This window comes from Brassica rapa, chromosome A05, assembly GCF_000309985.2.
Source record: "Brassica rapa cultivar Chiifu-401-42 chromosome A05, CAAS_Brap_v3.01, whole genome shotgun sequence".
Taxonomy (NCBI): Eukaryota; Viridiplantae; Streptophyta; class Magnoliopsida; order Brassicales; family Brassicaceae; genus Brassica; species Brassica rapa.
The window spans coordinates 27,151,335-27,164,599 of NC_024799.2; the positions used below are offsets into that span (position 1 = coordinate 27,151,335).

Consider the following 13,265-nt stretch of genomic DNA (forward strand, 5'->3'; position numbering starts at 1 on the left):
CGGCTGCACAATCCTTTTCACACAAATAAAAACAACGCTAATGAAGATCTTAGTTTGTAACCATCTTCGAGATATTATAAACATCATTCCACTAACAAAATTAAAGCACATTTTGTTTCCAATCCCTCAAGAGAGTTTTAAAAGAAAAAAGACATCCCAAAAAAAATACATAATAAAGAGTTCTAAGACAAACATATTCATATCCGTTTTTTTTTCTAATTAAAACATTACAAAAGATCACATTATACTACAGCTACCTGGATTCTCATCACTGAACATATGAGTATAAGAATCCGAATGTGGAGGCGGCATTGGCGGTGGATGAGCATAGTTCACTGACGGATAAGGTCGAGCATACATCATTGGATGGTACATGTCTCCACCGTGACCACCACCATATCCTCCATGAGCTGCAGCTTGTTGTTGTTGTTGTTGCTGCTGCTGATGCATCATCATTTGCATATACTGTTGTTGGTTCATTTGATGACTTGCCTGAGGTGGTGGTTGGTAATATCCTCCACCTCCACTCATCGGCAAGCCTTGAACCGCCGGGTAAGAGCCGCCTTGATGTCCCATAGGACCCATCTGACCACCTTGGTGTCCCATCATACCCATCTGACCACCTTGACCCATCATGCCCATTGGACCTCCTTGACCCATCATACCCATCGGACCGCCTTGACCCATTGGGCCACCCATCCCTTTAGCACTATGATTACCCTTGTTACCTCCTCCTCCTCCGCCTGCTTTGTGGTGTTTCATGAGCTCATCAATATCATGGGACCCATGGCCTCCTCCTTTTGACCCACCACCTCCACCTTTTTTAGGCCCACTGTCATAATGATGAACTCCTCCTCCCCCACCACCGGAGGATTTGACCTTATCACCCCCACCACCACCACCACCTTCCTTCTTACCACCACCTCCCTTCTTCTCATCTCCTTTTCCACTTTTACCATTTTTGAAAAACCCTAGAAAGCCACCACCACCACTTTTAGCATCTGTTTTTCCATTTTTGCCCCCACCTCCTTTACTCTTTTTTCCTTCTTTATCACCTTTCTCTCCTCCTCCTTTCTTGCCTTCTTTCCCCATTTTACCCTCACTCATTCCCTTCATTTGCACCGGAATCTCAAAACCGCCACCACCTTTCTTCCCATCTCCGCCGCCACCACCACCACCGGCTTTGAAACCATTCATCATCATCATCATCTCATTAGGTCCCTTAGCTCCACCACCACCACCCATCTTGTTAGGCATCATCATCATCTTATTAGGAGGCATGTGATGATTACCACCTCCTCCTCCTCCATGACCATGACCATGTCCTCCTCCCATATCATCATCGTCCTCCTCATCATCGAAATCCTCATCATCATAATCATCCTCACTGAACTCATCATCGTAATCATCGTCACTAAACTCATCGTCCTCCTCTTCAGCAAACTTAACAGACTTCTTCTGATCCTTGGACGCCACAGGAGGCATCATCATCTTCATATCCTTCCCGCCACCACCACCACCACCACCACCTTGAGCTTGAGCCGCCTTCATCATCATCATCTGTTGCATCTGCTGAGGTGTCAACTGCATTGGTTGACCTCCCCCACCACCACCACCACCTTGAGCTTGAGCAGCTTTCATCATCATCATCTGTTGAATCTGCTGAGGAGTCAATTGCATTGGTTGACCTCCACCACCACCACCACCACCATTAGGTTTCCCTTTGCTCTCTTTTCCACCTTTCCCGTTCATACTGAGATTACCAAACTGCCCATTCAGATTAGGAAACCCTTTTCCTCCTCCTCCACCTCCACCTCCGCCACCGCCTCCTCCGCCTATGATCTCGGCGTGTTTCCCTGATTTGCTAAGTTTCTTAACGAGAATAGCTGGGTCAACGTTTCCTGTGACAGTGACTTTCCCTTGTTCCACATCTGCTTTAACAGAGTACACCCCTGTTGTCAAAACAAGAAACCAAACCATGTCAGAATCTTCCCAACACATTGACATAACCACGGTAAAAATCTCAAAGCTTTGAACTTTGTGGTTAAATTTAGGAACTTTTTATGTGTTGATGTAATTTTTTAAAACATTAACATTAGAAAAAAAAAATAGCCCAGTGGGTAAATCTTAAGACTTTGGACTTAATTGTTTTAGAAAATTAGTACTTTTTTGATGTGAGAGATGAGAGAATATTTTACACATACAGGAAAACAATTTCAAAACTTTTATATGTTTGAGCTGAAAACTTCAAAATTTAACAGATCCATGGCTTCTGAGAGAGAAACTCACTTCATATATATCTCTGAGAGCTATATTTAATTAAGACTAGCTTCAACAGAGTAACAATTCAAATGAGCAAGAAGAACACACACACACCTTCGATTTTCTGCAACTGTTTCCTCACTTTATGCTTACATCCTTCACAGTGTACGTTCACTTTCAGAACACATGTCTGCCAAAAATTTAAATCCCAGTAAATACAGAGTTAGCACGGTAATATAATCCAATCTTGGAGGGAGAGAGACATAGAAGAGAAGGAGACGTATACCTGAAGCTTCATAACATCTTGTTTATTCATAGTTTCTCTTAAGATTATTTGTGTGGGTTTTTTCACAGACAAAACTTTGTGTAGAGAGAGAGAGAGTTTCTGTCTCAGCTCTTCTTTTCTCCTATGTGAAGAGAAGAGATGGTAGTAGATAGAGATGATAAGGAAGAGAGGGGTATTATAATGTAATAAAGTCGGTTGTTGCTGTGTGTTTTAAGGACAGAGAAAGAGAGGGGACACTAATAAAACACGCTCAATACTTGTGTTTTGTTTTTTTATCTCTGTTTCAGGGTTTTCTTATTTATTTATGTCTGTAAAACTTAAGAGAGAGAGGGCGGTGGCACAGGTAGCAAGGATATCTTTCATTTTGATTTGCAAAATATCTCTTTTTCTATTTTTTTTAATTTAACATTTTAGTATTGTTTTGATTTTAAAATTTTAAAGTGTCATACTTTTTCTGGTACAGAGTAGAGAGGGGAAAGAAGCAGAAGAAGAAGCTTAAAGGCAGCTTCTTTCACTTTGGCAAGTACAGCCTCGCTTCTTCTGGTATTCCATCTTCAGGAATACGTTTGATTAACTCACAAAAATTCGAATATCTTAAGGTTCCTTAACTACATTACTTAGCTGTATTCGTTTTTTTTTCCCTGATTAAGTTTGCTTTTCGTATATCTAATGTGTGGTTTTGATGTAAACCGACTTTATTAAGAGTCAATAATCTAGGTGTCATGTTGTTATCATGCAGTTGTTTTATCTAAGTACTATTCTAAAAATCAGCTATTAATTCACATTTTCCCAATATGCTTCGTTTCTATTAATATTAATATTTTTTCATAAATCAGGCATACGTGTTACGAGTTTTAGACCTTAAAATGTTTGTTAATGGTCATAGCATTATCGTTGGCTAGAAATTTAATGTGACTGCAATAATTTAGATATGACACTGATAAACATGAAATTTTCAGGATCGTAATAATGGTTTGTGATCAATGATTTTAATGATCGTTGACGAGAGGGATTAGGATCCAATCGCAAGCAAGAATAGCGTGTTTGTCAACAAAATGGACTTGTTTTACAACATCACACACGCAAACAATGCAACCATTGAATTCAAACATTATTTTATGACTCCTATATTGGTAAGTTATGCGATCTAGATCTTACGTTCTATACTAAAATACCTCATACAGAAATGTTTCTCATAAACCTTTAGATTGTCAAACAAAAAACTTTGTTGAGACAACCATTTAAAAATCACATACTCAGTATAATTCAGTAGTACCAAAAGATTGAAAACTTAATTATAAAATGAGAGAAAACAAACAATAAATGTATTCGACTCTAATTTCAACTTACAACTCTAACACTGTGAATTTATTTTTGGTTTCTAAAAGATTTATATTAGAAAATTTTCAACTTAAAAATAGAAATAAGATTAAGAAATTAAGGGAAAATATAAGTTATTGAACAGCTGTCTCAAAATACTCTGGAATTTCATTCATAAATATTTTGATACTATAAAATACTTTTGAAATAGATTTAAATATTTAAGACAACCATTCAATACAGTAATGTTGAATCTTCGTAAAGATATTCAAGTTGATAATCCATGGTACTCTTCCACAAAAAGAAAGTAGAAAATGAAAACTAAACACTTGATTTGAGTGACACCTTTGGTTGTTGTGGATGCTCATAAGTTTATAGAATTATAGAAATATACATACAATATATTTGTTATTCGATCCAAAAAAATATAATAAGAAGGAGAAGGGAGAAGGGACAATAATGTTGATGAGTTTTAATGGGTCATGAAGACAGGTATGTCGCTTCCACTCTTTTTTGTTGCTGTGGATAGAGTTCTCTAGGGCCAGCTTTCAACCACCAATTAGTTCGGAATTAATAAAATTGATCTATTTTATCGTCTAGTTGAAATATATTGACTTTCTGAGTTAGAAAAAAAATACTTCACTTAATTGCTAATGCATGTTACGCATGTGCACCACTTCAGTGAGAGTATCATAATGTATAGTAAGCGAATTTTTTTCAAACATATCTCTATAACAGACGTGTACATAAACATGAAGGGAAAACACTATTACTAGTTTTGCGTCTGTTATTCTAAATCACATCGTGCAGCTTTACATTTCGCATAACTCTGACTATTTTTAATTAAATTTATCGCTATGCTAGCTTACTAAGCATAGACATTAGACAATAGCTTTGGTAACACGTGTAGGTCCGTGATAAGTAATCTTAAAAGGGAAAAACTGAAAAGGATTAAAAGTCACCAGATTTAAGTAAATGAAAGTTTAAAATGATTCATGGTTCGACCTTAACTAACGTTTAGATGTGACAATACTCTGCTATGGACCTAGCGGTTAGACACACTAAAGCTTATATAGATCGAACCGTGCGCGTCGTTGCTCGGTCCATGGCAACCTAGAAGTCAATGATTTTTCTCCGACCTAAGAAGTCAAACTAAAAGTCTAAAACACAGAAAAGCTGTAAGAAAAATCGAAGATGAGATAGAATTGTTTAAAGAGGGGGGGGTTTTGAGCAATCATTTTCAGTGGTACATTAGACCCTTCTTTTTTTAGATAAAACTATTATTAAATTTCTTTGTTTTTTTTTTTGGCGACTTATTAAATTTCTTTGTTATTTTATCGTCTTCTATATACTACCAAAAATAAAACCAACCTCGTGAAGAACATTGCTGTCAGCTTAATTTATCTTTGTCAGTTTGCCTATTTTTTTACACGCTTTTGATCAATAGTTTTTACTCTGGTGATTAAATTCGGTGCTCTCAAAAGAAAAATTTAGAATTCGTTAAGCAGATTGTAGAGGTAATTTAACTTTGCATGTAAGACTCTCCGTTTAAAAAGAGAAACAAACTCCAGCATGTAGTATGCATGAAAACTCCAGCATGTAGTATGCATAAACAAAAAAAATATTAACAGGAAACGAAGACAAAAATGATACAGAATAATGCCATCGTCATGTTATAAGAAAAGATATGATCATAGCACTGTTCGTACAAGATTTCTACAGTTGAATTTCTTTATGTAAGGAGAAACTAGGCTTTACTTTACCTTTATATTTTGCATAAAATTATCATTAAAATATTTTTTTATTTGCTTTTAGTGTCCCTTTTAGTAGTACCACTACTATACACATTTGACTAATCAATAAAATCGGAAATTGTTTGGACTCATTATAAGATGTGGGGTATTTTTGAAGCACATGCCATTATGCCAATGAGTATCCAAATCAAACTGTTGTTGTTTTTTGGCTTTTTGGACGCTGGACCTAATCCAAGTTCTCATCTCTACTAAATTCAAATCCATTGTAGTAAATATTTATTCTCTTGATTTACTTTTGAATAAATTGCTATAACTTGAAACTATATGTGTCATCATGGCCTGTGTATATATCCATTGGTCATAAGTTTAGCTTCTACCAAAAGTGAGAGTATCCCACCCAGTGTGTGTGTGACAAAAGCCAAACAAAAACACACTCACAGCTTATCTTGATTGGTAACTAACATAGATACATCAACGAAAACATATTCGTTCCGTTTAAAAAGATCTTTATTCAAACCTTTCACGAATCACGACTTTATAGGAAAAACATTAACAGTTGAAAACAACGTTAAACAAAATTCCCAAGCATGTCACGTTAGGAGGCAAAATTCAACTGAACATGTGTGCAGAGTAACTGGCCTAAGAAATGACCATTTAAATTACTGAAGAGTTTTCTTACTGCAAACTCCAAAGTACCTGAATTTGAAAGGAAAAGAAAAAAAATGTTTTCAGAATAACTTTGCACTATTTGGCAGCAATTTGATTTCATTGCCATCAGCTTTTATCTTATCTTGTACGAGCCATGCTTACATATCAACTGTCTGCAGGTTTTAAATCTTCTGACTACTAATCGAAGTAGAATATCAATTTTATTTTTGTATAGTTTTGGTTTTTTAATGTTCTGCCGTTCTACAATATTACCAGCTAGAGCTGTAACTCTGATGACAACTGACATCCAAAACAATTACGTAACTTTACGTATTTTTTTTTAATGAATGTTAAATTTATTCACCAAAAACCTTTTTGTGACTTTGAGTTTGAAAAATTAAGAAAAATGAAAACAAATTCTATCACTCTAAGAAATTCATCTTGTACCAAACCAAATGGTATTCTAAGATATAGTTTTGAATATGCTCGTGTTTGAATTGGAGTAGCTCATATTAGCCGACCCTAACCAGACACAAAACAATCTAATAAAAATTGATATGAACATTATATGAAAACATTCCCACGAAAATAGGGAATTGTATACTGACCAACAAAAAGACCAAACATAAGAACTAAAAGTATCACGTGTTAGGTTTGATTTTGAAGGTCAAGTGACGAATGCGAAGATACGTGTGTGAGAATGCAGACGAAGTTTGTTAGTAGTCGAAGTCTCGGAACAAGTTATAAAAAGCAAGTTTGTCAACACCTTTGACTTCATTTTTTCAAAACTCTCTCTCAGAAGTAAGTTGCAAAATGAAACTACGTGAAACACATGTAACCTCTTAAAACATTTTCGTCTCACGTTTGGAAATTATATGTTCTTGCAGATAAAATAAAGATCATAATAAATGTGTAAAAGTTTTTGTAAATTGATTACTCCACAGTACAATAGTCAATAGATTAATGGAGATCAACATCACCTAAGAATTACCGGTCATGTGTGTATTGAAAAGGACTAAAGATATTATATTTTGATGAAACCATCTATAAATTGACATCATCAGTTTGTAACAGATCAACAATTAACATCTATGGTACACGAAAAGAAAGAGTGAGAGAGATAGTCAATAGACGAAGATGTATTGTAAGGATGTCCACAGCTGGAGTCTTTGGACTTCATATCCAGAATTGGGTCACAAACTTATGTACATGAATCATGACATCTATCAATGTGTCTATATATTATTTAAAGAAAGCTTTGTAGTGTTTGGTTAGGTACAATTGCAATCAACTTTATATGCATGTACATATATGTGCAATAGACATATATACCCTTGTTTGCAAGGACACCTACCCTTACATACACATAAATGACAAATCACTAAAATATATACAGCATATGATCCATTATTGTTGATGATAAGATTGTGATGTTAGTGGTTCTTGTTGGTTTTATTTCTTTTCTTTTTTCATCTTGCGTTTGTCTTGATAGTTTCTATTTCACGTAGTAAATTCACATGAGCGTAACTGCAATATAAAATAACAATTTTATAAAAAGAAAAGGTATTGTGCAAATTATATATATTATCAACCTAAAAGAGTTAAAACCATAAAAATGGTTGGCAACGAGCAATAGCATGAAAGTTAGGTGATACCAAAAGTTAGTACGTATGTCACTTCAATTAAAATGTCATAAAATTTATTCTTCTTAATCAAGTTCACAGAGTTTTAAATAATTCTGTGGACGTTAGAACAAACTGGTTAAACACACGAATCAAAGCCCCGTGTTTCATCGAGCTTTGAGTAAAAATCTCGATTTTTTATGGGTCAATTCCATAAGAAAAAGAGAGAATTGGGGCATGCTCGGTAGTAGTGAAAAGAGAGCAAATCCCAAGGATCAAGAAAAGAAAAAGAAAAGTTAAGAGGAAAATGCTTTATTGGGTTTGCTTAAGAAGACATGAAGCAGATTGAAAACATCTGCTTTCGTCCCAAAAAGAGGAAAGCCAAATTCCAAAAACTGCATCTACATTGTTTACATACCACACACATTCATGTATCCACTGTTATGTAGAAATTATAACTTGTAAATAGTTTCATGTTTTTAATATAACTTTCGCTTTCGTCCCCCTCATGTTCCAACATCCTCAGTAACTTGATTTACTTTTCATATATACCACTATACAAGTTACACCTATCCCATATATAAAATATATATGCACACACACGTTAAGATCATAAGATGTTTCTTTGGTTGGAAGAAAATTCAACTTTTACTTTTTTTTTTCAGGTTAATTTATTTACCTGTTTACCCAATGTCTCTCATGACCAGTTTACTTACACTTCAAATATTCTCTGCCTTTTTCTTTTACCAGTCCTTTGCAACTTTACTTTATTTGTTGATTGCAATCTAAAACCATTTACACCGAAAGAGTTTATTTTGTGTTCAGAGAAAGAACTAAAGGGAAGAGTGGTGCACAAAGTCCAAGTGTTTGTGTCTCTGATCGACAAGACATCGCCTAAATCATTTCCAACATATGTCAACAAAACTACAATTTATAAAATATCTAATTGCAAAAAGCTGTTTAAACGGTCGAATTAAATTAAACACGCAAGTCGCGCACTCCATGTCTCTAAACCAAACGGAACTCAACAAACCCATATTCTTGTCCGAATCCAAACTCAAAACCAAACTAATATTAAACCTATCGTGTATATTATTAATGAAAATATTAATTCACGAGTGGAAAGTGTTACCACCTCTAATCATTTCAAGCTAGTTCTTATCTTTCAATATTAAAATATACTAGGATAAGAAGTTAAGAACTGCGCATAGGGTGAAGAAGTTTATTTGTATATATTATCGACAATTTTTTTTCGATGGATAAAATCAAATTTTTATTAAAAATTATGGATTTAAACTATAATTAAGATATTATGGATTGATCGGATTGAACATTAAACAAATTATGACACAATAACTTTACTTTTTCCACCGAACACATTTTTGAATAGCTGAATTATTTTGACATTTATTTTTCATATAGTTTTAAAAAGTTTTAGATTAACCATCAAATTGATACATGTCATTTTAATATTTTTAGTCGTATATTTAAAGAAAACTTACATTTTTGTAATTTAAAATCGTTTTAAAAATTCAAAATATAACATATAAGGAAAAATCTAACATATAAGAAAAAATAACATATAAAGTTTCTTCATTTTGTAATTTAAAGTCTTTTGAAAAAAATTTAAAATATAACATATAACGTTTCCTCAATTTTGTAATTTAAAATCATTTAAAAAAATTCAAAATACAACATATAAGAAAAAAATCTACTTTTTTATTATATGGTTAATATGATTGTTTAATTTTTTAATAATATAAAATTAAACAAAAATGAAGAATGATGCAAATATTATTATCAAATATTTATTATTTATAGTCATTAATTGTCATATATGTTAATCATATTAGGTAATTCCGTAGCTTTTATTTAAAAGAAAAATATATGTTTCTTATATTTTGGATTAACATAATGTTTTATAGTAATTGAATTTGGACCAACATTTTTTCGATTGATTCTTAAACTACCACATAAGCAAAATTGTTATCTTAATTAAGTGACACCTAAGCAAAATCTTTTTTTAATTAATACAAACTTAAGATTACAACTTTTGAATAATCTTCAATTAATATATAGAAGATTTCTGTGTACTTTTTATAAGACTTTAATGGTCCAGAAAATTAATACTACTGGTAGTAAGAAATTAATCACATAGGCTTCAGTAACTAACATACTCAACACTACAGAGATCAGCAGTCACACCCAACAAACAAACACAAAGCTAACATTATATTACATTTCGACAAATACGCTCACAGTTAACAATGGCCTTGGCCAGTGATCAAACTTGTGTTAAATCTTAGTGGGTTTCAGCATCTGACTCTGTTCTTGTATCTTTCTCCTTTTTCTTGCAGAGCTTATCAGAGTATCTAGCGAAAACAGTCGAGAGCGCAGTCTTCACACTTTTCTCAGGCTCCTTCTTCTTGCGTTTCCTCGAGTCCTCCACAAAATCCTCGTCTGCTTCAACAACAGGTTCCTCTGAGTTCACATCCTTGTGAACTTCAGTCTCCGTAACTGTCGGTTCTATAACAGACGGGTAGCTCGAAGCTGCACGCTTGAAAGGTTCGTGGAACGTATCGTACAACCGCTTCACCTAAGGTTTAAAAGTGATTCTCACATCAAGACACCCTCCTATATCACATGATTCATGGAGTTTTTGGATAATAGGCGAAGAAAAATGTACCTTGCGTTCGCCAATACCAGGACAACGAGCTAGATCTTCCATGGATGCATCCATTATATGAGCAAGTGACTGCATAAAATCATGTTTTTGAGTTTTCCAGCTTAAGTTGAATCATATAAAACATAGAGATTCTGAAGATTAACCCCAAATGTAGAACCAAGTGTGACTACATCGCTCTTGTTCACATGTCTGATGCTTGTAAGCGAATGGTTTAGCTGCAAACCAACACTTACTCCATTAGAATTAATAAAATTAAAAAATAAATAATAATCAATAGAGCAGAGTTTCCATACACGTGAGAGATAGTCTGTATCCATTTGTCCTTGTATGAGATCCGCAGGTTTGTTCTCATAGACTTTAATCGTCTCCAAGTAACGAGCACATTCCGTCAAGCTGCAAGAGAGTTTACACAGAGAGCGTTGATGTAGCGTACAAACGAGAAGCAAGGTTGATAAGTTAGATAGAGATACTACCTCCAGGCGCACAGTAGGGTGCAGTCATGGAGAAGAGCGGTTTTGGTGACTTCAAGCAACGGTTTCACCGAATCTTCCTGTCCAAAAAACCATAAGAACAGCATACACAATGTTTTAAGAGCAGTGATTTTAAACTTACAACGTCGACGTGGCAAAGAACGACACGGAGCTTGAAGTTCTTCTGTAGTTCTCTAATGCGGAAGTAGAGGTAATCCGGGTGGAGGAGATGATACCGCAAGCTGCAGGGGAAGAGAATCAGCTAGCGTTGACACTTAGAACGCGAGATAAAAGTTAAAAGAGCTTCTTCACCTTAGATACAAAGCGCAAGTGGTTTGACCAAGTAAGTAGTCAGGGATGATATCTGAGAAAACCCATTTCACGTTCCTGATATGTTTAAGAAGAGGATTCCCTTTCTGCAAATACAATTTCAATTAAAACTAAGATGGGTTCCAAAGAACATGGAGGTTTGAAGTCACCTCACCTGTCTATTGCTAACGAGAATTGCGTTACGTGGTTGAGTAGTGTTCGTAGATAGAGAGCCAGTAGCTACAGGAGGAGTAGAAGATGATGATGAAGCTACATCTGTTTGAGGCGTTTGGCTACAATGAAAGCAACATACATCAAAACACACTAAGTATGCGAGAGAAACAATACAATCATTATCAAAAAACCAGAGGATGATTGATGGTAATAAACATTCAAAGGTTTCGACTTTTCAACGGCAATCAATCTTCAGAACACTTTGATAGAAAAAAACAGAGGATAATTGATAGTAATACACATTAAAGTTTTCAGCTTTACGAAGGCAATCAATCTTCAGAACACTTTGATCAGAAAAACAGAGGATGATTGATTGAAATAAAACATTAAAGTTTTCAACTTTACAACGGCAATCAAACTTAAGAACACTTTGATCAAAGCTACAGAATCTACAATGTCTACATTTTGTTCTTTCCTGAGGTAATACTCATTCATCAAATACTCAAATTACCTTGTACTGGGCACATGAGAAGCGCCAGAAGAAGAAGACGTCGGAGGAGGAGCAGAGTAGACGTCAGAGGATTTGACGAAAGCGAATGCTTGAGAGAAAGTCTGGGAAGGCTGGAAGAGAGATGGTGGCGTGGACTTAGTCTGTGAGCTTTCCACCACTTCCTGGTACGATGGAACGCCAATTACGATCTGGGTTTTGGGTTTGTTACCAATCTGTTGTGGCGTGCCTCGTGATTTCTCTCCGTCGTCGTCCTCGTTCGCCATGAGTGATTGAATTTCCCAAAGTTTTTTTTTTTTCCTTTCTCCTTCTCAACTTCCCATGGAAGAAGATAGGCTTTGTTGGGCTTTGATTGTACAAGCCCAAAGCCCACTAGATTGTAAACTATAAATAATGTTACTCAAATGTTAATGCGGGACTCCTTCAACGTCAATTTTTCAATCAGAGGCGTAAACTAGACATGGTCGATTTCATTGTATTAAAATCAGTCGCATATGCCTAACTATTACGATCAAGGATCCGAGGGGGATTATGAGCTGAGCTAGTAGAAGCTCTTGTTCGAGTCGATCGACGAGGAATTTTCTTCAGCGAAACCATCGGAGATGACGATCAGGTCGTAAGATGATCGGAAATGATGAGATCCGGCAAAGAATCAAACGGAAGAAGAGCTCGATGGCTCGAATACCATATTACGATCAAGGATTGAGAGGATGGTGAAGATAGAGTTTGTTAGGAATGAAAGATATTTCTCATTAATCTTAACGGTCAACTATACAAGTAAGGGGTGGACGTTCGGATTCTGATCAGGTATTTCAGATTTTTGGGTATTTTGGAATAATGATAGAGAACCCGTTAATATATTTCTGTACTTCGGATCGGATTCGGGTATTTTTAGTTCGGATTCGGTTATTTTGAATGGGTTCGGATATTTAGATTTTCAAAAAAAAAAATTAAATTTTTCATTTTTAAATTTCTTGTATTTAAAAATATAGATTTCCCTTAACTAATTTTTTCATTTTTTTATAGATTAACAGGTTTGGAGATAATATTTTAAAAACAAATAGATATTAATTTAGGTATTGTTTTTAAACTTTGAATGTAACTTTTGTTAATACATGAAACAAAAAGTTTTATATGCATTTTAAATGAATATCAAATCATTTTCTCCATACTTATATATATATTTATGATCTTAAAGTATGTGTAACATCAATATAAATATTTTT

At 34.7% G+C, this 13,265-nt stretch overlaps 2 protein-coding genes and 1 long non-coding RNA gene across 3 annotated transcripts; 1 reads left to right on the forward strand and 2 right to left on the reverse strand.

Annotated features, from left to right (window-relative positions):
* Positions 1 to 72: 72 nt before the first annotated feature.
* On the reverse strand, positions 73 to 2,822 carry LOC103870843 (heavy metal-associated isoprenylated plant protein 34). Its single transcript, XM_009149015.3, has 3 exons — positions 2,549 to 2,822; positions 2,377 to 2,452; positions 73 to 1,952 (listed from the first exon to the last, which is right to left on the reverse strand). The coding sequence occupies exons 1-3, from the start codon at positions 2,576 to 2,578 to the stop codon at positions 238 to 240; spliced, it is 1,821 nt and encodes a 606-aa protein (XP_009147263.1). The 5' UTR covers positions 2,579 to 2,822; the 3' UTR covers positions 73 to 237.
* Positions 2,670 to 8,386, forward strand: LOC103870842. Its single transcript, XR_633448.3, has 2 exons — positions 2,670 to 2,891; positions 3,012 to 8,386. It is a non-coding gene; the product is annotated as an uncharacterized LOC103870842 (long non-coding RNA).
* A 1,600-nt stretch (positions 8,387 to 9,986) lies between these two features.
* LOC103870844 (DNA excision repair protein ERCC-1) lies at positions 9,987 to 12,388 on the reverse strand. The gene is made up of 9 exons (XM_009149016.3): positions 12,043 to 12,388; positions 11,533 to 11,650; positions 11,361 to 11,464; positions 11,191 to 11,290; positions 11,052 to 11,128; positions 10,872 to 10,971; positions 10,722 to 10,793; positions 10,579 to 10,647; positions 9,987 to 10,488 (listed from the first exon to the last, which is right to left on the reverse strand). Exons 1-9 carry the CDS (start codon positions 12,303 to 12,305, stop codon positions 10,195 to 10,197), a joined length of 1,197 nt encoding a protein of 398 aa, XP_009147264.1. The 5' UTR covers positions 12,306 to 12,388; the 3' UTR covers positions 9,987 to 10,194.
* Positions 12,389 to 13,265: the final 877 nt, after the last annotated feature.

Excerpts from the sequence above, each read along its gene's own strand:
- LOC103870843 (XM_009149015.3), bottom strand. The coding sequence starts at position 2,578 with ATGAATAAACAAGATGTTATGAAGCTTCAG. Across the intron at positions 2,453-2,548 it reads AAGATGTTATGAAGCTTCAG|ACATGTGTTCTGAAAGTGAA; the intron begins GTATACGTCTCC and ends AATTTTTGGCAG. Across the intron at positions 1,953-2,376 it reads ACAGTTGCAGAAAATCGAAG|GGGTGTACTCTGTTAAAGCA; the intron begins GTGTGTGTGTGT and ends TTTTGACAACAG.
- LOC103870844 (XM_009149016.3), bottom strand. The coding sequence starts at position 12,305 with ATGGCGAACGAGGACGACGACGGAGAGAAATCACGAGGCACGCCACAA. Across the intron at positions 11,129-11,190 it reads TTCTTTGCCACGTCGACGTT|GAAGATTCGGTGAAACCGTT; the intron begins GTAAGTTTAAAA and ends TTTTTTGGACAG. Across the intron at positions 10,972-11,051 it reads ACCCTACTGTGCGCCTGGAG|CTTGACGGAATGTGCTCGTT; the intron begins GTAGTATCTCTA and ends ACTCTCTTGCAG.